The sequence below is a fragment of the Vipera berus genome (assembly GCF_964194415.1).
Source record: "Vipera berus genome assembly, chromosome: 4".
NCBI classification, from domain to species: Eukaryota; Metazoa; Chordata; class Lepidosauria; order Squamata; family Viperidae; genus Vipera; species Vipera berus.
Window position 1 is genome coordinate 123,415,177 of NC_138206.1, and position 26,809 is coordinate 123,441,985.

The 26,809-nt window shown below is 46.1% G+C and overlaps 1 protein-coding gene across 5 annotated transcripts; it reads right to left on the reverse strand.

Annotated features, from left to right (window-relative positions):
- Positions 1-1,964: 1,964 nt before the first annotated feature.
- MAPK8 (mitogen-activated protein kinase 8) lies at positions 1,965-25,953 on the reverse strand. 5 transcript variants are annotated; one of them, XM_081327572.1, is made up of 13 exons: positions 25,739-25,953; positions 24,207-24,288; positions 23,395-23,556; positions 20,873-21,002; positions 19,741-19,799; positions 19,494-19,632; positions 17,222-17,387; positions 13,834-13,905; positions 11,969-12,151; positions 5,876-6,000; positions 5,424-5,487; positions 4,012-4,089; positions 1,965-3,288 (listed from the first exon to the last, which is right to left on the reverse strand). In XM_081327572.1, the coding sequence occupies exons 3-13, from the start codon at positions 23,514-23,516 to the stop codon at positions 3,143-3,145; spliced, it is 1,284 nt and encodes a 427-aa protein (XP_081183698.1). In that variant the 5' UTR covers positions 23,517-23,556; positions 24,207-24,288; positions 25,739-25,953; the 3' UTR covers positions 1,965-3,142. The 5 variants fall into 5 exon arrangements, with proteins under 5 accessions (XP_081183698.1, XP_081183701.1, XP_081183699.1 ...); XM_081327575.1 differs by having other exon boundaries at positions 1,965-3,293; XM_081327573.1 differs by lacking the exon at positions 13,834-13,905 and adding an exon at positions 14,250-14,321.
- Between the last annotated feature and the right edge of the window lie 856 nt (positions 25,954-26,809).

The following is a 26,809-nucleotide window of genomic DNA, read 5'->3' on the forward strand; positions in this document are numbered from 1 at the left end:
CAGGTGGCGAGGCTGGCAGCGGTGTTGGAGCCGGGACAAGAGAGGTCGGCCATTGCCTTGTGGCAGATGACCTGGGTGGTCCCCTGTGGATTAGAAGGAGACATATCCGGGTCTCCATCACGAAGCGTAACGGCTGCTCTCTGTATCCACAGGCTCGCTTGTTCAGAGTTGCAAACCCCGTTTTAGGGAGGGAGGAGTAACTAAATCTCCTACTTGGTCTCTTGAGGTCTCTGCTCCGCAGAGCACATTGCCCCCAAACCAACTCAGGCTTGCCTCAGACTTGATTCTTAATGGGCCATGTGATCTTGTAATCACTTGCAGAACCTTTCAAAGGGATTCAGACTGTGGTTTGAAATAATTAGGGCGCTTTCCAACAGGGAAGACTTTAGTGCAGGACAGACGGGACCTTGGAGACGGTCAGTGTCACCATTCCTGCAGCCTTGCTGGAGGATGCCCTCTCTTAATCCAGCAACAACCGGAGACAATCACAGAGCACCCTGGAAGAAGTGGATTACCTGGAGGCTTTTCGATCAGGTTCTTATTTGGGGTAAGAGCGCTGGCTGTGCTACTCGGGGACCTTCTGCGAGACCCGGATGGCGGGTTTGGTGCCTCCCCCGCTTCCTGTCCTCCTGGGTGTCCCAGTCCCATCCATCATGGCACAGCAGCTTTCCTTTTCCAGATGTTTTACAAATGTTGAGGATAGAATCCTTTGTGGGTGGTGACTTCAAAGGGAAGATGCGACAGGCTGCTTGCGACAGGCTGCTTGCGTGGAGGGAATCCAGACCCCTTTCCCGTTTTTCAACATGACATCTTGCTTGTTGCCTGGGTTCAACTTCAGACCTGCTATTCAGACAGTTCTTGGTTGGCCCAGCACTGTCCCTTAAGAAAGCAGGTCCATGAACTGGGGTTTCCCTGGACACACGGCGGCTGCTGGACGCATAAAGCGTGGCTGGGCAGGAAGGCTTTGGGCTCCTGTGCCCCAGTTGGGACCGTGCCCAGAGGGTGAGGACTGTGTGCCTTCATCATCATCTCCATTTGTACAAACGACTCCGACTGCTCTACACCAGACATGTCAAACACAAGGCCCAGGGGCCGGATCCGGCCCGCGAAGTGGTTTCATGTGGCCCGCGAAGCCATCCTGGAAACAGTGAGGGAATGGCCCAAACTGCCTTGGCCCTGGCCCAGAGACCCTCCTTCTGCCAGAGACCCTCAGATCTGTCCCACTCCTGCCCAGGCCCCCATAGGCACCCTTGATGCCAACGATGTAGAGCTGGCCATGCCCACCCAGTAGGCCATATGCACTCTAGCCACACCCACCCAGTAGGCCACGCCCACCCTGGCCATACCCACCCGGCCCCCTGAGGGCAACCGCAATGCTGATGCGGCCCTCAATGAAATTGAGTTTGACACCCCTGCTCTACACAGATCTGCCTCTGAAGGCCACCCCGGAAGCGGCACTAGGCGAGGGCTTGCGGCCGTCTGCTGGCTTTGGAGGGCAGCCCTAAGGGCCAGTCGACCTGGACCTATGTGCCCCCTCCCTCCCTCCCTCCCTCCCTCAGGGGAGACTCCACTGTTCCATGAGGATGGAAGGGAGGGTGGCTGAAGCCAGGAACAAACGTTTTCACCCAAAGGCCCAAACGAAGGGTAGAGCCTCACGCAGGCTGCCCCCAAAGGGACAGCTTCCCAGAAAACATTAAGATTGGAATTGTTCCCAATGCCCTCGGGGGCCAAATTCAGTCTTGCTTTTGTCACTGAGATCTGTGGATGTGGCGTGACTGTCCCTGGACTGAGGTATAATAATATTGTTTTGTGTCTGCAAGGTGTCAGTTTGCCAGCCTGCACTGCGTCTGTTATGGCTTGTCATGGCTGTTTCAGTGTTACATTTGCCGGGTTTGTTTTGTTGTTTGTAGAATTACGCAAACCATGGACGTTTCAGTTACTGCAACCTGCCAAGACTCACTGAAACTGGCAGCATACAAATTTAATAAATAAAAACAAACAGAAATGACTTCTATCTACACAGTGCAGATAGTACAAGCTTAATTCTTAAAACTCTGCATTTTTTAAATTCACAATGAACTCAGAATTTGAATCTGAGGAATAAAATGAAATACATATTCAAAGATATGTATTGAAACTCATTTCAGCAAAAAGCAGAACCATTTTTAATTATATTCAGCATTTCTACACTTTTTTTTTCTTGGAAGGAAATTAACCAAAACATGATCTGAGTGCAGTCCTCATGTCTTTTGTGATTTCTGTTGGGTTGTTCTAATACCCAATGTCACAAAAGGTTGCACAGGCTGAACCCCCTGGAGCGTACACAGTACACTTACATAATACTTATACCACAGATCCAGAAGTATCCGCTACAGGTTGAGAAGAAAACCGTCAAAGAGGAGGGGAAAAAAACATTTTTGTTTCTAGAATTGGTACTAATCTGAATGCAACAAATGAATGGAGAAGCGAACACAACTCCAGGTGCAAACGGGGGATTATTTTAAAGGCCTTGTGCAAGGGAGGTGAGCCAGGCCGATGGCAACTTTGAGGTTTGCCAAGAGCATTCAGCCGCCTTACCCCTGGAACCGCTGCCGTGGCCCCCCTCCCGTATCCTCCCTTTGGGCCAATGGATGGACAGCGTCCGTTGAAGACAGCCAGCTCAGACAGCCTTTCCTGGGTAAACACTTACAGAAACATTTTTGTTCAAAGACCTTATCCAGGCAATATTGTATAGCCTATAATTAGATATCCCACGAGTAACAACAATTGGAAATAAAAGATTAAGTTTTGGAGCTGAAAAATGCCTCTGCTGATACAGATTCTTTGGGGGGGAAAATCTAGACGACCTTGAAAGAAGCTGTGATATAGCAAACTGAATAGCAATATTACATTTAATAAACCTATCTTATAAATGCATCCTGAAAAAATAAAGTCAAAAATCACAGTAGTAAAGCATGCAATTTTAAAACAATAAAAATTAAGTTCCATACTGTACAATTAATTACAGAATAGCATCGTGATTTACTATTTTACTTTAAAATTAGCACTCTGAAAATTAATCCCACAATTACTTTTTAAAACACCCCGAAATAATACCACTGATTCTTGTGGCTAGGCGTTCCTCTCCTGCGTCCACTCGTCGTCATCTACAGCAACTTAAGGGGCTCGCTGCGGCTTCCAGGCTGCTGTCGGTGTTGGAGGCCAGAGTCCGGTCGGTGGACAGTGAAGATGCATCACAGACTGATGGGGATGAAGATGGAGGCCGAGGGCCGCTGACCGTGGCTACACCTGTGCTATGAGAAACACAAGCACCCCCTTCAGTCACGGGGAGATCTCTCCTCCTCCTCCTCCTCTAGCTGCTTCCTGGTTGCCTGCCATCTTGTTCCCGTGGTCGGGGGGAAAACCTGCCCAATTCAGTTCAGCCCTGTCCTAAAGGCCTACCCTGAGAGCTTGTCTGATGGCGCTGGTGAAACCAGCAGGCCACGCGTTCCAGTTCTGCCTAAGCCACAAAGCCAGGGGAGTGACTTTGGGCCACTCTTGGCCCTGGTCTAATCGCAACGGTATTTCACTAGATCGTACCAGATGGGCAGAAATGATCAGAGACGATGACACTTCCCAACTTGTCGACAACAAGAGTGGAAATAACATTTCCCGCCTGGGGAATGGAAACAGACCTAGAGGGTTTCTGAGGACCAATGAGTACAAGCCAAACAGCTGCACAAGGGTGATTCACGCTGCGCCAAGTTGCTTTTTCTCCCATGTGTAAATACTATTGCCAACCTTCTTGCAGAGGAAAAGTGTGCATTCCCATGGCATATAATTACTCTGATTCCCAACGTCAATATGGAAATTTACACATACAAAACGATCTGTAGCTATCTACATATGAATAAGAGCAGGCATAATCTTAACATTCAGACAAGGCACTGCATATGTGAACTAAGGCTACGTAAAAACAGCCTTTTCCCCCTTAGGGGTGGCATTAACCAAAGAACACCTACAGCAACTAACCTAGAGGAGGTGGCTGCCCACGTATGACTCCGTTCTTGGTCCTCTCCTCCAGATCCACAACTTCTTTGTAAATCAGTTCTGCAAATCAGCAGGTGAAGTGTTATCTGCAGAGCATGTCAAGCAAGCTAGAGAAGCAATTTCATCTGTAAAAAGAGACCCAGGTTCTGCAAGACAGAACTCCGCTTATCGAGCAGCAAAGCCACAAAGGGCAAGTATCAGACAAGCCACACAATGCCCGTGCTTCCTGCTCTGATTCCATTCTCCTTTAAAAACCAGGAATGAGTGGGACTAAGGTAGGAAATGAAAGGGACGCGGTGGCTCAGTGGGTTAGGACGCTGAGCTTGTCGATCGGAAGGTCGGCAGTTTGGCGGGTCGAATCCCGAGTGCCGCGTAACAGAGTGAGCGCCTGTTACTCGTCCCAGCTTCTGCCAACCTAGCAGTTCGAAAGCACGTAAAAATGCAAGTAGAAAAATAGGGACCACTACGGTGGGAAGGTAACAGCGTTCCGTGCGCCTTTGGCGTCTAGTCATGCCGGCCACATGACCACGGAGATGTCCTCGGACAAGTGCTGGCTCTTCGGCTTTGAAACGGAGATGAGCACCGGCCCCTAGAGTCGGAAACGACTAGCACGCATGTGCGGGGGAAACTTTACCTTTACCTTAAGGTAGGAAATATATGATAATTAATATTTTTTCAGGCTTTTTACAATTGTACAGATTAATGTTTCAGTCCGAGACAATCCACAGAGTACCTACAGAATTTCCTTTCAGAAAGTCAACCCGTTCACCGGGAAAGGCCATTGCCCGGCCAACGTGGCCAATCTACCTGGGGCCAGCCGTTCCACAAGCGCATGACTTGTAGTGGCTGGTTTCTCATTTCCCCCCTGGAGTTTGCCTCCATTTCTCCCAATTTTCGAACCGTTTCTCCCACCTGTGTTTGGGACACTTTGCAGCCTAGGAAGCTGATCTGGTTTCACGTTACTTTCAAAAGAGGCCAGTTATTACTGCTGTTCAGGCTTTCTGGTCATAAATAAAATGATTATGACTTTTTATATTCAGTCTTTTTTCCAACGGACACCTAACCCAGATAGCAAGGAAACAAGACGTGGGTTCCCTCCGGTGTGGACAGCCAGAGAGCGGAAGGCCAGGGAGGGCCCTCCCACGGAAAGCCATGATGTAACAGATTTTCCACCTCCTTGGTGCTACACCCCCCCCTTTCTCAACCTTGTAGTAGCCCCGAGAAACCCTCCATCCATCCAGCATCCTCCCCCCCCCACTCTTGTCACTGTTGCCTCTGTCTATAGGTCACTGGTGGATGTTTAAAACACCAAAATTCAGCGCTCCTCCCGACCCCCCTCCTTTCCATCTCTACTGGCATCGGCTTACGCTGATCACGAAAAACCCTTATCTCACCTTTCCATTCTTCCACCGTGTGCTCTCTTTCATCTAATTGCCTGTCTGGTATCTTTGGAGGAGGCTAGGAACAGAAGAAGAACTTAGCTAAAGGAAACAGTGCGGACAAAATAACAGATACGCCCAGTTTAATAACAGGTACGCAGCAAGCCCAGCTCATTCACTGGCTCAAGGGACAGGCACCAAGGTGTAGTTCTATGCCATTCAATCAGCTATTATTTAAAAAGAGCGAGGGTTTTTTTTAAAGCAAGCAAACACATAAAATTTGGCTCTTCCGTTGCTCTTTTATAGCCAAATCCCACCCTCAGGACCCCCACCCGTTCCCCAGAAACGGTACGGTTTGAGTTTCTGCCCTGCAGGGCCCTGTCAGCCGGGGCTCTCTGCCACACCCTGCCTTCCGCTTCCGCTCTCCTTCCGTGCACAAAGTCCAGACTCCAGAGACCAGGACTTACGGCTTCGGCTTCCGAGGGATCGTACCAGACGTTAATGTAGGGGTGCTGCAGAGCTTCATCCACTGAAATTCTTCTCGAGGCATCGATCACCAGCATTTTGGACAACAAATCTCTTGCCTGGCTAGCTGCAAGAGCAAAGTTTAGTAAAGAATATATTTAAACATTTTGGAAAGGGATACATAAAATAGGATAAAACCCAGACCGATTACACCAGTCAGTAGGAGCTGTAATCCATTTTTTTATGAATGGCTCATTTAAGGAAGGCTGATTCAGAGAAGACGTCAGCCAGCCTCCAGAGAGAACAAGGAGCTCCTGGAGATGTCCAGAGGAGAGGGGGAAAAACGAATCCCATTCCTGTTCAAAGTTGGTAAAAAAACAACAACCCAAAAACCTGGCAACTAGACTCTGCTCTTCCTGGGTGCCCAGCATCAGAAGTAGCCCCTGCTTTGCTTCCTCTCAGCTGGAGGCAAAGCAGAGCTGCCTCTGCTGCTGCTGCTGCTGCTGCCTGTCTCTCTGGCTGCTGCCGGGGCTCATGGCCAGGGGGGCCAAAATAAGCCACCCACCCACCCCGTTCGGGCAGAATTTCCCACCAGTGAACGTCAGTGAGGGCTGAACCTGCACTGAAGTTCCAGGTGTGAAGACCAGATCAAGGAGGGACATGATGATGATGATAACTTTATTGTCACTTTGAATGTACACCAATCGGCATACATCAAAATGAAATTTCGTTGCATACAGCTCTCAAAGGGTCCTCATGATCTACAATTTTAAATTGGTGACAAACTTCTGATAATGAGACTTTAAATAATAAAAAATGATATTATTAAAGACGCAAGACCCTACAGTATTTGCCTATTAGCTCTGTAATCTGTTAGCAGAGCCCTGTAGTTGGTACAATTAAAAGGGGAAACTGAAATTTGAACTTACCATGAGGAATCCTTCTGGTCAGCTAAGGGTGGACCTGATAGGGCAGGAAAGAATTCACTTCTCTCCTCCTCAAGAAAACAGGGCCAACAACATCAGAACTTAGCTTCTCCGCAAGAGAAGGAAACTCCTCCGTCAAAGAACTGGATTTCAGCTATAACAGACTATCACAAAACAACCTTGCAACCAAAGCTGGGGCCGAGAGGATTTATGGCTGGCTAGCTTCAGGAGAACCTCTCTAAATCCCCCCACACACACACACACACACTCGGAGCAACCAAATGTCCCTCACCCAAAAGAGGGGGGGGATTTGTAGTTCCGCTCAGCATGACGCCAGGGTCCTGCTCTTGATCAGTGGAGAAATGGAGCTTCGGATAGGAAAGCGGCTCCAAAATGGGTTTCCTCTTGTCCCCATAAAGGTTCCCTAAAACAGCACCAGGCAAAGCCTGTGTGGTCCATCAAGACTCAATAAAAGGATGTCCCCAAATCTACCGGGTAGAGCCAGCTCACGCAAGACAGCGTACGTTCTGTCTGGCCATGAATCCAACCTTTTATGCTGGGTGGTGGTGGTGGTGGTGATAAACCCTATACCACTTCTTTCATTCTTTCATTTATTGGCCAGGCTCTGAAGCTAGGATTTCAGTGTGAAAGAGAGCTGAAGGTGTGTGCCTTGGGTTCCTCACTGGAGGAAGTCAGGAAAGCCGTGTGCTGGGAAAAATGGGATCTGGAGGGTGAAGGCCCTGGGCAGAAGAGGAAGCCGTGCAGGAGGAGGAAGTGAAGTAGGACCAATAGGATCCAAAGCTTGCGGAAGCAAACGCTGTGGGGTTTGTGGATCCATCCTGATTTCCAGGAAGTGAATCCCAAGAAATGGATCGTGGGCAAGAAAGAAACCATTAGGTATAAGAGGATGTGGATGAATATGGCTAAAATTGTGTAACCGGAAAAAGAAAGTTTTCAGAAAGTTCTAAAAAGAAGCAAGTTAGAAGCCGGTTAAGAGTCTTATATTTGAGAGGAACTGGGAGACGGGCACGCTTGCAAACTGCCATAGTATAAGTAGAAAGAACTAGCTCTCTCCAATCTAATCATGTTTACGTGTATTTGTACTTATCATTCATTTTTTTAATCTTCTAAAAGCTGAACTAAGAATAGAATAGGCAACTGATAAAAATTAATTTTGTTTTTTCAGCTTTCTAGTTTTGATGGAAGCATGAATTAGTTGCAAACATGTCATGCCACTACAACCTTGTAACTTTTTTGCTAAAAAGACATTTTGCTGGGGAAAAATGCTATTTTAGGATGTATTAACATCCTATAGAGGTAATTGTCCCACTCTGTTCTGAACAGGTCCCATTTGGAATATTGCGTCCAGTTTTGCCATTGAAAATAACCTTATCGACAAGCTGGAGCAAATTTTATTTATTTTTATTTTTATTTTAATTCCATTTATATCCCGCCCTTCTCCGAAGACTCAGGGCGGCTTACAAGCTTAGCAGTAGCCTTCATTCTATGTATATGCCTGCTTATTAGGGCTTTCACACACCCCCCAAGCGGCATTATTACAAAGTCAGCTTAATTGCCCCCAACAATCTGGGTCCTCATTTTACCTACCTCGGAAGGATGGAAGGCTGAGTCAACCTTGAGCCTGGTGGGACGCGAACCTGCACTGATTGCAGGCAGCTGGTGTTACTTAAGGAGGCATTAGCCCGCTGCTCCACCAAGGCTCTTCAGAGAACCATCCTGGGGATTGTGGGCATTGGGAGGTTTTGAAGGAGAGACCGGATGGCCATTTCTCTGGAATGGTTTAGGGCAGGGGTAGGCATCCTTGGCTCTTTTATGACTGGTGGACTTCAACTCCCAGAATTCCTGAACTGGCATGGCTCAGCATGGAAACCTCTCCCTTTCCCCTCAGCGTGGTTGGCTCAGGAATTCTGGGAGTTGAAGTCCACGAGTCACAAAAGAGCCAGGTTTGCCTACCCCTGATTTAGGGTCTTCTGCCATGGTGGGCAGGGGGTTGGACTAGAAGACCTCCGAGGTTCATTTGAACCCTATTATCCTATGTTCTAAGACGACAAGGGGCTGGCCATTAACTCCTATGTGGAGCAGTTAAAGGAACTGAGTATATTTAGCAAACAAAAGAGAAACCAGAAAAGAGAGACAGTGGGATGCAACTTGGGGAAATAATAAGATTCAGGTATAATATTAAGAGAAATTTAGGAAGAGAAGAGCAGTTAACCAGTTGAACAGGCTGGTTCATGAGGTTTTCCCCTCTGCATCCACCTGATGACTGAGTACCGAAGAGACCAAGCTGGCCTACAAGGAAGACCAAATAAAGAAAGGAACAGAGGCATAGAAAGAGAAAGTATCACATGGACAGTGCATTAAAAAAAAAACACCCTGGCATTGGCTAAGAGCAGAAAGTTTGAAGAAAGAGTCAGAGGGGCCAATTCTGGCTGCACAAGACCAAGCCTCGAGAAGAAATGCACACAAAGAAGACAGCTACAGAGGGCAAGTGCCACATCTGCAAAAGAGCTGGGGGGAAAAGTCTATCGCTTGGTTAGCTGCTGCAAGAAGATCGCACAGACTGATTACAAACAGCAGCTGACCAAGTGGCGACAATGGTGCATTGGAACAGTTGTAAGAGACACCATTTCCTTACAAGCAAGAACTGGTGGGGCCACAAAACAGAGAAAGTTATACTGAAAATGAAGAAGGCGAAGTTCTCCGGGCCTTGAGAACTGAGACAAGCACTCGTCACATAACACCCCAGATGTAACAACTGTCAGTAGGGAAGGCAAAAGAAGTCGGCCTGGTGGACATGGCAGTGCCCAGAGACAGCAGAATAGAGGAGAAAGAACCGCAGAGAAGAAGTGGAATGAGTGTGGGAAAAGAAGGCAAAGGTGGCACCGACGGCAACGGGTGCAATCCCAGAGTATCTGGAACCCCCCCCCCGAACCCCATCAGCACTGGCAAAATCCCCATCAGTCAATGGCGGAAGGCAGCTTGGCGTGGAGCAGCTCACGTCCTGCACCCATCCCTTGGCGGCCATCAAACAGCCACCTCTGCCTACTGCCCCGGGACTCAGTAGGGGAATAAAAACACCAAGTCCAGGCCAAACATCCGGCTGACCACCGTGTGTGGCCAAGCATAACAACGATTTGTGGAACATGCTGCCCTCCGCTTTCAAGGGCAGCCCTGCCTTCTCTTCTAGCTGGCAGGACTTGTCAAAGCAGCATCAAAAACAGCTGGGGCTGCTGCTGCTGCTGCTGCAAAGGGCCTTTAACCCCCCCCCACACACACACACCCCCCTCATCCCAGGATGATCTGCCTGAAGGGAGACGGGAGGAAGGGCAGCTTACTCAGCTCCTCCTCCTCCTCCTCCTGCCCCCTCGGAAGCCAGCTGGCGAAGCCAGCTCCTCCACGGGCAGGGCCCTCGCCAGGCACCTCGCCCGAGTGATCTTTCTGTTGGCCCCAGGCCGATCAATTTCAACGGAGAAGCCCAGAAGACGCCAGAGTCTCGCTTCGTTCACCCTTTCGCTGCCAAGGAACGGCAAGAAGCGCCCCTCGCTCTAGCCCCACGGGCGGCCAGAGCGGTGGAGAGACCGGAGCAGGGCTGCTTTTGTGGCAGCTGTTCCAAAGAAACCCAGGAAAACTCTGGCACGAACCGGGGTGGCGTCTTCCTTTTCTCACATGGCACATTGTTGGCTCTGCCTTCTCAGGCAAAATAAAGACAATCCTCTCTTGTCCTGTAGACTCACACCTCCGCTGACCAAGGAGAACCGACTGGCCACAACCTACATCGACTGAAGCAGGAAAAGGCCCATCCCGGTCAGGGACCCCCCCACCCCCCCACCCCAAGAGCATCTAATCCTGTGTCGCATCAGAGTTCATCTCACTCAAGGGCGGAGGGAAAGATAAAGCAAATTTCTCTCTGTGACTGAATCCAAATGAATACAAAGTGTCTAAATGAGATTCTATAAGTATTTTCACTGCCCAGTTTCCATTAAATATGAAAATATGATTGTGGCACCACTGTTATTTCCAGGCAGTCTATACGCTCGTCTTCAAACAGGAAATGACAGCCTGACGATGTGCCACGCCATTTCTGCAACAGGAAGTCAGGAGCGCTGAAACGCCAGCCAGGCGCGCATAATGCAGCGGGGCTCAGTGCAACCGGGAGCAAGAAGTATTCTCTCCCCCCCCATCAGCTTTACAACTACTTTCCGTGGGTGGTGGGTGTGGCTGTCTTTAGGCACAGTGTTGACTTAGCTACCGTTCCCTTAAGCTGCTCAGGTGCAAGCAGGGGCCCTGCCTCGGAGGTGGGCTCCTGCCCAGAAGACCTGGGGCGTTGCCTTCTTGCTTCAAAGCCCCCTCTCCGGCCAAAACTCAGGCCTTGTTGGCACGCAGAAGGCAGCGATTCTCTTGGCAGAGAATGGGGTCTCTCCCAATCTCTCTCCCCCCTCCCTAACGGGCAGTTTTGGCTCCCTACGACGGGGCTCAAGCCCCTGCCCCAACTGTTTGGGCCCAGTGGCTCCCTGGAGGCATTTTGCTGCCACCCCGGCCCATCTGAAGGGCCAGTTCTTGGTTGAGCAGATTTTGCTCCACAAATGGAAAGCAGGAGATACCTGAAATCTCATGAAGCGACATGGAAAAGCTGTTCCTGAAGACAATAAGTAGCTTCACAGGTCTTGGGGAACTGAAAAAGTGGTCTGACTGGGTAATTCCTGCCTACTGTTCTAACGGCTGTCCACGGCCAAGGGAAAAATACTTTTAAATTGGCCAGGATAAATTTTGGCATTCATGATACCAATGAAACAGGAATCAGACCACCAGCTCTACGTAGAGGTATGTATACTTCTGGTATATTTGTAGTGACACGTAATAATAAAATAATGTGAACATGAGGAAAGCGTTTTCTTTTTTTATAAACCAGAAACTCATTTGCCAACAAAGGTGATACTGGGAATAGTCACATAAAACATATAAAAGATCTTTAGGTGAGCTAGTTATTTTTAGGAGAATGAGAACGATTAACAAATTAGATGCGATCCCAATGCTAAGGCAAATTAAGATTCTACTCATAGAAACCTGCAATCCAATGCATCTTTTACTTTTATGATTCCTAAGATAACATTTCAACATTTGCAGGAGAAAAATTTAATGGTATCTTACCTTTCAGTTTATTGTGGTCAGAATCAACTGGAAAGAGAACATCTGGAAAGAGTTTTTCAAAACTATAGCCAGCATATTTAGGCCTATTCTCCACGTATGTCCTCACTGTTGGTTGCAGCTTCTTCATAAATTCAGGACAGGGTGTCCCTAGTTGTTCAATAACTTTATTCCACTGATCGATATCTGAAATCATGAAGCTAAGAAAATCTGTGTATTTGGTGTTTAAAACAAAAGTTATGTTAAAACTACCAGTCACTCAGAAAAAGTGGTGAGAAGAACAAGAAAAAAGAATTTTAGAGTTCCACTCTTTAGTGTTGCTAATCTACAAGAACAGATCCTCTCGACAGAAGATGAGTAAATTCATGTTTGGGATATAGAAATGTAGAAAAGTCATATATGAACAACTCAAAAATAAATGTTTGCAATTGGAAAATAAGAAACTCATCCATTCCTCACCCATATCAACTCTAAAGTGGCCTCCCATTTTAATGAACAAAAACAGAAAAAAATTAGATGAGGTTGTGTCTTTACTGAAAGTGTTCCATTTAAAAAAAAAATTAATTTTAACGGTGCTGGCAAATTCTGAGCTGGTTGATTCAGTACACCTTTTTCCTGGTTTGTTGTGCTCATAGTTAAAACAAGGGGTCGAGAAGGTTGGTGATGAGGTTTGGGCCGGCCAGAGAACTTGGAAGATTTCAACACAAACGTTCTGTCCTAGGCATGAGGTGTCCCAATGAATGAACTCTGCTTTTGCAGCATCACAGTTCCTCATGAAGGGCGGGAGGTGACCATGCACGCCCACGTGCTAACTGCATGGCTTCTGCCTGGAATAGGACAGCCCCGCCTAAAAATTGAAGATCAGTTTTCCATTTGCCTGACATACCTTATGCAACTTAACTATGTTTCTATAAAGTTCCCAACTAAAACATTTAATAACTATCTGGAAGAAATTCTGCTGATGTTAATATATAATGTCTTTTCTCTCTATATAAAATTTGTCCTTTTCCCTTAGCCAAGAGGTGTTTCGGGAAAGAAAGATAAATGTCCCTTGCTACCCTGTACGCTGCACTGTGGAGGGACATGACATTTGTTGTACACAGTGTGTGTATTGTGCTAAAGGTGAAGTGTCCTTGCTGAATGAGAAGCAAGCATAGAAACTTCCCACATCCATTGCCAAGATTAATAGTCTCTACTCCAATTGTAAAACGGTGTATCTGATACAGTCCATTGAAACTGTATCAACTTTTGCACATGTCAGTTTAAGCTGAAGAGTTTCCTGGAGTAGAGAGGTAGTAATTTAGTTTGTGACACTGACATCCAGAGGTGAATATTAAAATACATGCATCTATTAAAAATAATGATTAAAACAGCTGCTAACAGGTGTGTCAAACAGTAAGGGGAAATAAAAACCCAGGGGAAGCCTCTGAGGGACCTATACTTGGAGCGGCCCCCCTCCCACATTTGGAAGAGGAACAATCAAACCTGTTTCCACACACAATATTAGCAAAATGTTGGGTGGCAACATTATTAGAAAAGAAAGCCACAGACTTGGTTAGGGTTGGGGGTTAGGGCTGAGGGACAAAAACGGATTACTCTGTAAGTCCACAGATACCGTTTAAGATCAAATTCAGACAACGTATTCTTGGCTGACTGAACTCTTAATAAAAGACAATTTTTCGTACCAAACTATGAAAAAGTGTTTGTCAATAAAAACTTATCAGACCATTAACGTATCTAATGCTCCTGTGTGTGTGTGTGTGTGTGTGTGTGTGTGTGTGTGTGTGTGTGTGTTTGTGTTAAAAAGAAAAAAACGGCGGAGAAGATCCGTCTGCTCAGATGTCTGTTCAAGGCCCCAGGAAGGATACGATCTGTGCCAGGAAATAAAACACCACCTTTGATCATTTCTCCCATGATGCACCCCACTGACCAAATGTCAACTGAAATCAAAATGCAATGACATTAACTGACTGGAAGGAAACGAAAAGGGGGGGGGGGTTTGAGAAGGAAGCACACAAACAAAACAGCCAGGGAAGACAAAGAGGGACGCGGGAGGAACATAAATGGATAAAAATGCGCCACCGACCCAGTGGAGACTATTTCCTACTGCTAGATGCAGCCTTAACAGAATCAATTTCTAATTTTTATATTCATCAGAAATAAAGATTAGGGCTTTCAGAAAGAAATACTGTGTCAAACTTATATCCCAAGAAGGAACATTAAAAAGAGAGAGAGAAGAAATTAATTACTAAAAATTAATCCCGCTGCAGAAGCACAAGGATACAGTCCCTTCCTGGAAAGAGGATTTTGTGGCAAACCATTTCTCCCATAATGCACCCAACAGACCATAAATCCACTATGTTTGTAGCACAAAAAGAAGAAGCAGAGCAAACTGTCACTAAAAATCAAAAGAAGCAGCAGGACACGACTGCATCTTGTGGCAAAGAAAGCGTTAACAAAAGGGGAAAAGGAATCACGAGATCGAGGCGTGAATGTACTCTCAGAACATACATGTGGCTCCCAGGGCAAAAACATCTTCTGTGCAAGAAAAACAGAAGGAGAGACTGCGGTGGGACAACGTCTTCTTGCACTGGTCCCTTTTTGCATAGGGTACATTTTAGAATAAATTCTAACACTTTCAGAATTCTTGCATTGTAATCTAGCTCAAATAAAAGATAAATAGTAAGAAATTGAATTATTTAACAAAGCTAATACGGAAGCACAAATTTTATTAGCAACAAGAATCAATAATAGGCTGCTTAAAAATTAATAAACTAAATTAGTGTGAAAAACTGAGGTTTTATGAGGAAAAGAGATCATTTTTTCCAGAGAGGTGGCAGTGTGGGTATGCTTCCCCCCCCCCCCCCGCTTTCCTGGAGAGAATGCGCTAGGAGCCTATTTTTCCATCCAGTCTTGCTATCGGAAGCAAAGGACGGTACCTTCCACAGTACTAATAGGCTCCTCCAGTGGCAGAGCTGGCTGGGTCTGGGCCCAGAAGCTAAGCTGGGTCAGGTCAGGTCAGCACATCAGGGGGACACCTGCCCCCCCTGCCCCCCTCCCAGGGCTGGAGCAGGAGGAGGCCCGAGTGAGCCACTTCCACCCTGGGCCAAGACAACAGCCTGCCTGGACCCAGAAATTGAGCTGAAGGAAATTTTGCTTTCATTTTTCTTGCACTGAGATAAGCAACAATTATCCATGCTGAGGTAATATATGTGACCTTGTTAGATGTTCCTGTTCAGAAGATTGTTCAAAAGTGCTCTTGGTTTACACACACATACACACAGTGTCTTGTGTGGAAAGACTGCGAGCAATTGCCTCGAGCAAGCGTGGCTCCTGAGGTCCACAGAATTTCTTGGCAACAAAACCTAAAATAGTTTGCGCTTCCTTCTTCGACTTTCTAATCTAGAATCCCAGCCCTGGGAATCCCTGGCCTTTCCCCCATTCAAGTGACCAGATCCCTGCCTGCTTAGCTGGGGGGGGGGGAATCGACCACAGGGATCCAGAGGCATCTGCAGCTTCCCTTCTCTCCTTCTTTTCTCCCAGCCCTTTTAACATATCGTTCTAATATATTATAGCTTACTTACCTATTGGAAGTATTGCTACACTACATTTCATGGAAAGAAAATTCCCTTTCAGTCCAGTAAAAAGAACAAAACTGCAGAGAAACGAGATGAATGGAATGCCAGGGAGAGCCTTAACCCTTCCGATGGTCTCTTTTGCAACCTGCCTCAAACTAAGCGCCCTCAATCCTCAATCCGTGGAGCTGACCAAGGACAACACCGCAGTGGGTGTTATCGAAATCAGCTTAGGGATGAAGGGAGGGCTGTTGGGAAGAGGTGGTAGCACTTAATCACAGAGAAGACGACTCGCTTGACCTCGCACCTCTCTCTGGCTTATGAAACCGCGCTTAGCAGAGTAAACCATACATACTGACCCTCAGGAAGCATTCAAAAGGGCTCCACTGAATGCCTATAGGGACAATGAGTAAAGCTACTCAACTATTCTCATCGTTAGGCAAGAGTCAAGAGCCCAGGGTCCAACCTCTGCCAGATCAACTGTGTGAGGAGCCCCTTCTGCCACCGATAGCCTGTCTCTTTTTTTTCTTCTTCTCTCTGCATATATACTATTTAAATGGTGTTTTGGAAGCTATCTTGAACATTTTGCTTTCAAGAGTAAGGTAGGTTTGTTTAAAATAAAATACCTATGATTTCTTCTTCTAGAATTGATATTTAAAGTTTTACATTATTGATATGAGTAATCATAAATGTATAGATAAATATCAAAAACTTGAATGGGCTATATGGAGTGTTGAAATATTATTTACTTAGAGTTTGAAGCAAAGCAAACCTTCCTCTAATATAAAAGTTTTTAATAAACACGACCGATCATTACGTGCAATAATTCATTTCTTTCAAAGCTCACCTCAAACACTGTCTGTAAACAATGTGAATTAGCACACAGCTTCACCATGAATAATATCCTTTTATGAGCCTTAGTATACATAGGCATCTTCTCCTCATTCCTTCAACATCACAGCTTTCAACCCACAACAATGGCACTGTGTCAAAAGTAGGTTTTTTGTAGCTGTGAAAGTGGGGAAAGCTCAAAGGCAGCACATGAAATATTCTATTTATGTCCTATGCAAGGGGCCAACAAAATAACGGATACAGAGGTTTCCTTCTATCCTTTATTTCAAAATGGGCAGTGTTAACTAGTGCCGACAACCCTGGCTCCTAACCAAGCGCAGCAAGCAGGAGTGGTAACTGACCTCACCCGCCTGCAGCAGCCCACCACCACCACCCCCCGGGACAGCCCTCACGCCTTCGTGACGTCAGAGGAGCCGCTCAATGATGGCAACCGGGACGTGAGCTGGCACTGAGTGGCACTGTCACGTGGCAGCGCGCTTTAAGACGTCAGGTAGCCACAGACGTGGCAGGCCCAGTTCCTCTCGTTAAGCAAAGACTTCCTGTACACAGTTCAAGCTTAATTTTAGCCACTTTGTAGAAGTTACTTTTCCCATTTGAAGAATATGTTCTGTGCAAGAAACTAAGCGCTGTGTCCCAACACCCTCAACCTAACATTTCCTAAGATGTTTCCAACACGGAACCCTGAGACTAAACACACAGCACCTTTTGATAATGCATTAGGTTTCAACAGCTAAACAAAACATAAAATGAGGCACATGAAAAGATGAGAGACCCATGGAATGGAATTTTAAAAGACATTTTCTAGGAACCAAAATGTAAAACTGCTAACCGTTTTCTTTGTACCCCATTCCAAGAATGACTTCGGGTGCTCTGTAGTAGCGCGTCACGACGTAAGGAGTCATCATAAAGCTGGTCCCAGCTGTTCTGGCCAGGCCAAAATCTAGGATCTTCAGAGTGCAGTCAGCTTTCACTACAATATTGCTAGGTTTTAAATCCTTTGAAGAGAAAAGATATGAAATAGGAGACCTCCAAGGAATATCAAGCAGGATACAAAAGAGAAATTAGCTCAACAACTATGACTGCGCTCGGCATCATCTATGAAAATAGCACCATAACTTCTGTAAGTTATTACATATATTCATCTTTTGGCTGTCAGAGGGAAAATACACAGCTCTGAAATTTACAGGAAGGGCCACTGCTGGCCATGGACCTTCCTGGACGAGATGTAACACCATTTGCACTGTTCATTTAATAAGGAACAGGGATTAGTCATGGAACCACTTACAAAGCAACTGCAGGGAGCCGTCCTTTCCTATTCTTCAGGAAATAAATTCAACACACTTGAGCTAATTTGGGCCTCCTGCCCACCTTGTCCGATTGTTTCCTAAGTAGCCTCTCCTCCAGACTCCTCCCCCAAAGTAATCCATACATTCCATTATACCTGGTAATTTTTTTGCCTTTTTTCCAGGATCCTTCTCAGAATTTCCAATCAAATCTCTTTATAGTGCACAGCCCTAGCATTCCCTGATCCTCTCATTCCAAATGCTTCATCGGATCTTTTCCAATAACATCTCTGGTTGTTACAATAACTCAGCCCGATTATTCAGTTGTAGAATTGATGGAGATAATAATGCAATATGGGAAAGTTTCTGGATTTAAGATTAATATACAAAAAACTAAAATACTGTCTAAAAATATGACAGTATTACAAAAGGCTGTTTTAGAAGAGCTAACGGGATTTGAAATAGTTAAAAGGGTTAAATACTTGGGGATATATTTGTCAGCCTCAAATGTGAAGTTATATAAAAATAATTATGAAAAGTTATGGAGAAAAGTACAAAAAGAATTAGATAGTTGGAAAAAATTACAATTATCTTTACTGGGAAGAATCGCAGCAGTGAAAATGAATGTTTTGCCAAAAATTTTATTTTTATTTCAAATGATACCTATACTTAAAAAGGATTTAAATTTGGAGGAATGGCAAAAAGGAGTTAATAAATTTGTTTGGGCAGGGAAAAAGCCACGAGTTAAATTTAAGATAATGCAAGATATGCGTGAAAGAGGTGGTCTTAAAATGCCTAATTTCAAATTATATTATTTACACAGGCCCAAAATTTAAGAGAGAATTTTTATAAAATGTTTTATAGGTATGCAACGTATTTTCATATATGGTGGACTTGTAAAAAGGTTAAAGCTTTTTGGATTAAAATTTGGTGGAACATGCAAAAAATATTTAAGAAAAGGATAAAGTTCTCTCCGCAACTGTTTTTATTGGGTATTATTACAGATACCACCGTTGTAGATACTAAGTTGATGTTGAATTTAATTACGGCAGCGAGACTTTTAGTAGCGCAATATTGGAAGAAGGAAGAACTGCCGACTATAGAAGAATGGACTTTAAAAGTTTCTAACTTGGCGGAAATGGCAAAGATCTCAGCGTATTTGAAAGACCAATCGCAACAGAGATACATTGTGGAGTGGAGGAGATGGATTGATTATATTCAGAATAAATATGGGACTAAAAAGTTTCACTTAGCATTTGAATAAGTAGCGGATTTATATGATGTATAACTAGCTTGTAGTTATTTTACAAAGAGTTAAAGTACCGATAGAATTTAATATTTTATTGTTGTTTGCATATTTTAGATTACGTTTGTTTTTATTTTTATACCCTGTATTTAGCTCTGGGAAGTTGGGGAGGGGAGGGTTGTATTCAAAAATGTATTGTAAAACTTTTCAATTAAAAAAAACATCTCTGGTTGGCTACACACCACCTCCTTCAGGGAACTGCACAAACAGTAGAATTCTTGGACATCTTTAATACAAAGTGCTTTTTTCACAGCAGAGTCACCCTTAAATCCAGAACATTTAGTGATTAATTAAAAAGCATCCATCTTAGAATGCGGTCATTTACCATGCCCAGACTTAAGTTGTACCAAGATGATGGTTTACGAATCACCAATTAAGAGCAAATGACACAAATAGTAGTCAGGCGTTATATTTGAGAAGAAGCTTGTAAAGCTGACACAGGTGGCCTTTCAGGTATAGCTTAATGGAGAAAAATTACAGGGCCCGTGAAAGGCCAGAGCGGTCTCACCCACCCTGTGTATGATTCCAGCGGAGTGAAGGTGCTTGATGCCGCACAGCATCTGGTACAGCAGGTAGGACATCCGTTCGTGGTCAAGCTCCATCTGGATCACTTGGCAGAGATTGGCGTCCATGAGCTCCATCACAATGTAACTTTGGAGGGGAGACAGAACAGGCAAGGGAATCACCGCAGAACATTTCACCCTATCCTCAGCTGTGTGTTATTACGGCTAACACAGGCTTCCTGAAATTCATACTTACACATCTTGGAATTCTTCCAGTGATTTCTGTGGGGTGAACACGTTTAACAGACCAATTATCTACGAAGAAGAAAAAAGGTACAATAATAAGCACACAATTTTTGATTATCATTTATATAAAAAGTAAAATAAACTGCAAAGCTGGAAAATCTGATCAACTTAAGTCTTAAGAGCACTAAAATCTCTACACTGTTTTCTTATTTACACCTAGGTTACAATACCAATCAATTTTATCCTTATTATTGAAAAATGCCCAGATTTAGAATTTGGTGGTCTACAATGGGAAGAGAGAAAATCCTTCTTGAGTAGAATTAGTGCAAAATTAACTTGAATAAACAAACAAGAAAACAACTCAGATGGCAGGTGTTATTGTGAGAAAAATAATATCTAAAAGAGCAACTGGATTATGCAGGCAAATCCAAGGCCTCTCTCTCTTCCTTAACTATGCACAATTTCTAAAACATAAAGAACTAAGAGAAATTTGTTCGACTGACTCTCAATTTAACTTAATGCCAGGTATATATAAATCTACACAGCTATATAATATCCACCCAGAAAATTCAGACAAAAGAGACATGATCTTTGGAAAGTATCCTTAGGTAGTCTAGGATTTTCTCCATGCAAAATAAAATGGCTTGTCTTGAGCAGGATTCCAGTTATTTGTTTGTTTTTCTAGAAAATCAGGAAGTTCAGGGCTGAGAAATCCTTCACTCTGGCCATATTTGAAGCCAAAAGAAAAGGTTCAAAAACCACCCATCTTTTCTCAGCTAGTGAACAATTGAGCCATGGCAGTTCTGGGGCTGGAGACCCAAGACTCACGACCCTCCTTCCAAGAGACTTCAGCTCAATCGCTTTCTCTCAGCCCATCCTACTAAGGACGGCATGGGAATAAAATGAGGGGAGACCTAACGGAACGACTTTAGCCTTCAACAACAACAACAACAACAAAAGCCAGGACAGATTTTCAATAAATCAATTCAAATTACAAATCCAATCCTTCCCTGTAAAAGTTAATACCTTGTGGTTTGGTCTTCTTAATTTATCTTTACCCTTGAATGGTAAAGAAAGCAAAAGGATCACATCCTAAAGGACAACTCTGATATTATCTTTTAAGTCTGCACAAACAGACTTACATTTTTGTGGTTGACACACTTCATGAGGACCAATTCTCGATAGGCTCTTTTAGCATGTGTTTGATTCTGAAACGGTCGACTGAGTTTCTTGATTGCAACATTTCTTTCAAGAAGAGCATCATAAGCTGCACTGTGGATAAAAGAGAGCTGCCACAGTCCCACCAGAAATGGATTCAAAAGCTCCTTATCAAAATTATATTAGCGGTATGTGATTTCAGTTTAGGTGAGATGTCAGAATTCAGTAAGAGGATACACAAGACCTGAAGCATAGACTTTACTTATGAACCCAAGCAGAAATCTGGAGCCAGATCTAGCAGAGTAAATTCTACATTTACTACAATATAAGCTATTAATATTTTTGTTCTCCTCCAGAGGAGTGAGTGACAGGGATAGGGTCTCTATGGGATTACCGTAGTTTCCGGCGTATAAGACGACTTTTTAACCCATGAAAATCTTCTCAAAAGTCAGGGGTCGTCTTAACTGCTGAAACTTTAGGGACAGGGCTGGCTGGAAAACCTGGAGCGGATCTCCCATTTTGTCTGCACAGGGAAAGTGGGACCAATTGGAGTAGAAGCTGCAGTCTGTGATTTTTTACAGGCTGGGGTCTGGGCTTCTTTCCTTCTAAAGTTGAAGAGCAGCTGTAGGCAGGTGGGGAATGCAAGAGCAACTTGAAAGGCAGGTGGGGAATGCGTAGCCAGAGCAGCAGCTTAGCTCTAAGGACACATTTGACTCAGGAACTGGGCGGGCTGGCTGGAAAACCTGGAGCGGATCTCCCATTTGGTCTTTTTTTTTAAATCCCATTTATATCCCACCCTTCTCCGAAGACTCAGGGTGGCTTACAATTTAAAGCACAAATCAATGTGCTTAGCAATAGCCTTCATTCTGTGTATATGCCTGTTTATTAGAGCTTTCACCCCCCCCCAAGCAGCATTATTACAAAGTCAGCTTATTGCTCCCAACAATCTGAGTCCTCATTTTACCTACCTCGGAAGGATGGAACAGCCTTGAGCCTGGTGGAATAAGAACCTGCACTAATTGCAGGCAGCTGGTGTTACTTAAGGCTCTGCGCAGGGAAAGCTTTAGAGTGAATTAGGAAAAGTGAAAAAGTGAATTAGGAAAATAGGAAACGGTTGCTGGAATTGGGTATGTGTAGTTTAACGAAGAGAAGGGTAAGGGGTGACATGATAGCAGTGATCCAATATCTCAGGGGCTGCCACAAAGAAGAGGGAGCCAAGCTATTCTCCAAAGCACCTGAAAGCAGGACAAGAAGCAACGGATGGAAACTAGTCAAGGAGAGAAGCAACCTAGAACTAAGGAGAAACTTCCTGACAGTTAGAACAATTAACCAGTGGAACAACCTGCCTCCAGAAGTGGTGAATGCTCCAACACTGGAAGTTTTTAAGAAGAGACTGGCCAGCCATTTGCCTGAAATGGTATAGGGTTTCCTGCCTGAGCAGGGGGTTGGACTAGATGACCTCCAAGGTCCCTTCCAACTTATTATTATTATTATTATTATTATTATTATTATTATTATTATTATTATTATTATTATTATTATTAAGTTTAATCCACTTGCACTGTTTTATGTTTACATGTTTGATGACAAACAGCCTTATGTTTATAAGTGACAGTTTTCCTACTAAGTACCTGCATGTCATAAGCATTTGAATTAAAATTACCATATTAAAATCAAATCTGATGTTTTTTAATTTTTATTTGGTGTGCGTTGGAAGAGGGGTAGTCTTATACGGCGAGTATAGCCCAAACCCTATAATTTAACAGGAAATGTAGGGGGTCGTCTTATACGCCCAGTCGTCTTATACGCCAGAAAATACGGTAAATGCTTCTGATTTTTCCAGAGAATAGAGCCCGTCTCTTCCTCAACCCTCAATGGCTTCAATTCAACACAGCTGCCGCCATCTACCTCTTCCCCCCACCAAAAACTAACACTTTAGGAATTTAACAGAATGTACCATCCTCTTGAAACACCAGCTGGAATCAAGAGCAACTTCATGGGGGGGGAACCTTGGCATGAAAGAATCTCCCCTCTTTTCCTGAGTCCACAGAGGCCTACGAGCAGCCCCTGCTGAAACACAGATCAGGCCACCTGACCAGTGATCCCACCTGTCAGAAAACAGGCTTCCCACCTGACACTCTGCTTCTACCCAAGAAGATGCTGGGAGTCTTTTGTCTGGTGGGAAAACTGAGGGGTACCGAGGGGAGGGGTAATTCTTCTGTCCCAGGGAACACTAGATGGCAAAAGCCCAGGAGGTGTGCTGGGTGGGTAGGGAAAAGACTGTTTCACTCTGCCGGGAGCAGGGATGATGTCTGGTCCAAGAAGAGGGCCAAACGGGGCAGAATGTTGGCTGAAAGCCAGAATAAAAGCAGGACACCTTTAAGGCAAATGGGGACTTGGTCCCAGAGACCACTACTTCCTAGGAAGGAAATCGACACTGCTCCATCTTTGATTACTTTCTCTTCTTCAATAAAAAGAGATTCTTTCACTGAGGAAAATGCCTTACCATACTATCCCCTGTGCACCTGAACCAATCGGCTTCAAGTTCTGGTATCGCTTTAATACAGTGAAAGTAGAATCTCCAATTTCAACACTGTAGAAGTTGTTTTCAGGCTTGCTTCTGCTCATGATGCCTCCAGCTGAGGAGCTTAAGCTAGAAGACACCAACCTGCAGCAAGACATAAATCAACATTTTCCAGACTCGCATAAAATGGCACATTATCATGCTTTCCTTTACCTCATAAATGAAAGAAAAATGCTACTAAATAATATTTAGGAACTTCAGGTACATACTTCACACTTTATATTAAGTAACGAGCAGAATTATTTTCTGTTCAACTCCAAGACAATTTGGCTTTCATTTCTAAGGCAATCCGAGTTAAATTTCACATTCATATGAATGATTCTACAAGCCCAACCTGTCATTCCTACATTCATGGAGTCATGTATGCAGGCTGATTTTGCATCTGATCATCTGTGACAGTCCCACAAAGCAACAGTGCAGAAAAAAACAAGAGGCTACCTCCCAGTTCTACCCTATTCAGAGGCAGCTAACCCCAAATTGCTTAGCAAACCAACAAAAAAAGGAGGGGGAACCCACATGCTACTAAACGTGTTCAAGCATCTTCAAAAGCCCCTTGGCCCACATCACCAGTTTAAATTATATCATGTTGGAAGAGGCCATTAAGCCTAATGCCATGCTCAGAGTGGGAATCCAAATTAAGGCATCCCTGACAGACAAAATTTGTTTTTTGTCGGGTAGAAACAGTGAGAGGAAAGGAACCTACCAAATTCCTTAATTGGCTGGACGGCTCTTACCATTAGTGATTCTTTTTTTTCCTAAAATTCAACCTGAATCCACCTTCCTGTAGCTTAAATCCATTATTCCAAGTCCTGCATTCTGAAACGATAAAAATAAGTCTCAGCCTTCTTCAACATGACAACTCCATTCAGATATTTAATGAGTGCTATCATCTCCAACCAGCCTTCTCTCTGAAAAGCTGTTTTTCTAATTCCTTCCATTTCTCTTCACGGTCCCTTTTACGGCCCTCCTCCCAAATGGCTTTAACCCCTGAAGATTTGATGCCCAGGACTCCCAAAATTTCTACTGGGCAGCCCCAAAATACTCTGATCTTCCAAGTGCTCATTCATATTCAGTTTGCAATCAGCTTCTATTCTGAGATCTTTTTCACAAATAGTATTAGCGAGGCAGGCACGCTTCATTCTATGCCTGTGCATTTGATTTGTACACAAAACCTGGAGGGAACTGCAAAGGACACAGAAATCAGTTACTTTCAGCTCACTTGTCTCACCCATCAAGATTATTTTGAATCTGGCTTCTGTTCTTTACAGTACAAGCTAAGCCACACAATTCCGTATCATTTGCATAGCTGATAAATCTTTAACTCATCTTAACAATATAAGTATTGGAAAACAGAGGACCCAGGATTTATCCTTGTGGCATTCTCCTCAATATCAATTTCAATGTGGTATTTATTTATTTACATGTCAAATTTAAACATTTTAGAAAATTTGACTTCCTTTACTGATAATTGTCACCTTCAGGTGAGAACTAAAGGGACCGAGTGTACCACTGCACATTTACGCCACGCGGGGCAACAGGAGGCTGGCGCTTTGTGGTAAAAGGATTGGGAGGAGGACAGGGAGGGAGGAGGAGGAGGAGGAGGAGGAGGACTGAGCCTGGCTCTTTCCTTGCAGACCTTTCATGACCCAAACTAGGCAACATCATCAGTGCTCGAGGGGAGGGGGCTTATGGGGGGGGAGGAGGAGGGAGCGGCTCCTTTCGGCAGGGAAGCCCCGGGGAGGCCGTGAGAACCGGGTCAGGCAGCCTCCATGCATTTAACGTGATTTTCGTTGCAAGCTGCAGGCAAGCCAGGCTCTCGGCTCTGCCGTTCGCGGGTCGCGTTAATTACCAAATAAATAGTGGAAATGATTGCATCCACCGATCATTTCTTGTTTTAGGCCAAGAGGCCCAAGAGAGTATTAAATCTGCATCTCCACCATTTTATTGCATGGATTTTGTTTTTGTTTTTTTGCTTCGAAAGCTGACCAAAAATAACCGCCCTTCTCCAAAGCGGAGCGCGCGGAGGGGCCGTCTGCTGCTCCCAGCCCGCCGGGCCCCTCGGGACCTTCCGCCCGCCCGGGAAACCAGATCCCCGTCCGGCTCAGCGCCGCTCTGCGCCCGGCCCCTTCCAGGGGGCGAAGGGGGACCGGGGGGGGGGTCCCACGAGGCCGCTCCCGCGCAAGGTGCGGCAGGGCTCCCACCCGGGCGCGGGGGCGGCGCAGGCAGACCGGCCGCGGGGAGGGACCGAAGCCGCGCCGCTCCTCACCTGGACCGACCTCCTCGCCCGCTTCAGACAGGCGGAGCTCCCGCCTCGCTCGGCCTTGCGCTCCCGCCACGGGCCCAGCAGCCCCAGGGCGCTCAGGCGCAGCGCTCGCCGCCCGGGTCGGGGCCGACGGGAAGGGAAGGGAAGAGCGAGCAGCAGCCGCCGCCGATGCGGCCTCTCTGGCCGCCGCCTCTCCTCTCCGCGGAAGCGACTCCGCCCCCCCGCACGCCCCGCCTCTTCCTCCCCCTCCCCCTCCCCCTCCTCTTTCACCCCGCCCGGGCGCCTAGAGCGCGAGCCCGCGGCCCCGCCCCTTCCGCCGCGCCGCCCCTTCGCGCCCCCCCCCGGCGGCAGCCTCTCGCCCGCCCGCCCCGCTTCCGCTTCCGCTTCCGCCTGCGGCGTGGGTGGAGGGGAAGGAGTCGGTCAGCCCCCTCCCTCCCCCCCCCCGGGAAGAAGGAGTGCGCGGGGGAGGGGAGGCTCCCTCGAAGCCCAGCCGGGCCGAGTGGGCGGCGGCTCCGTCGCCATCGTCGTCGCGCCCTCAACACGAGGAGGACGAGTCGAGAGCAGCTGAAGCGCTGTCTAAAGGCCCCGTGGCCGGAACGCGGCGTCCGCTTCTGGGCACCCCGTTGCAGAAAGAGACTTGGGGGGGGGAGTGCAGAGAAGAGCCACAAAGATGTTCTCGGGGGGGGAGGGGGCAGGAGCCGGGCACGGCCTGTCTGGTGGGGAGAAAAAAGGGGGAGCGGGGAGGGGGGGGCGGTGATGGCCGAGCTCCGACGCTTGAGGGGCTGCCAGAAAGCCGGAGGGGGGGAAGGGGGGCCCAACCTGTTCTCCGAGGCAGCGGAAGGCAGGAGAAGAAAGGTGGGACGGAGGCACGTGGAGGAGAGGAGCAACCTGGGCTTCAGGAGAGGCTTCCTGGCAGGGAGGACAACCCACCCGGGGAAGGGAAGTTGCCTCCAGAAGTTGCGGGTGCGCCACGGCTGGAGGTGTTTGAGAAGAGGCCGGAGAAGCCGCCTGTCTGAAGCGGTACCGGGTCTCCTGCTCGGGCAGCGGGTTGCACTAGATCAGGCCTTCTCAACC

Coding starts and splice junctions, on each gene's coding strand:
- MAPK8 (XM_081327572.1), bottom strand. CDS start 23,516: ATGAGCAGAAGCAAGCCTGAAAACAACTTCTACAGTGTTGAAATTGGA. Junction 17,388..19,493: donor CCGCTGGAATCATACACAGG/GTGGGTGAGACC, acceptor TTCTCTTCAAAG/GATTTAAAACCTAGCAATAT. Junction 12,152..13,833: donor TTTATTTCCTGGCACAGATC/GTATCCTTCCTG, acceptor TCATGATTTCAG/ATATCGATCAGTGGAATAAA.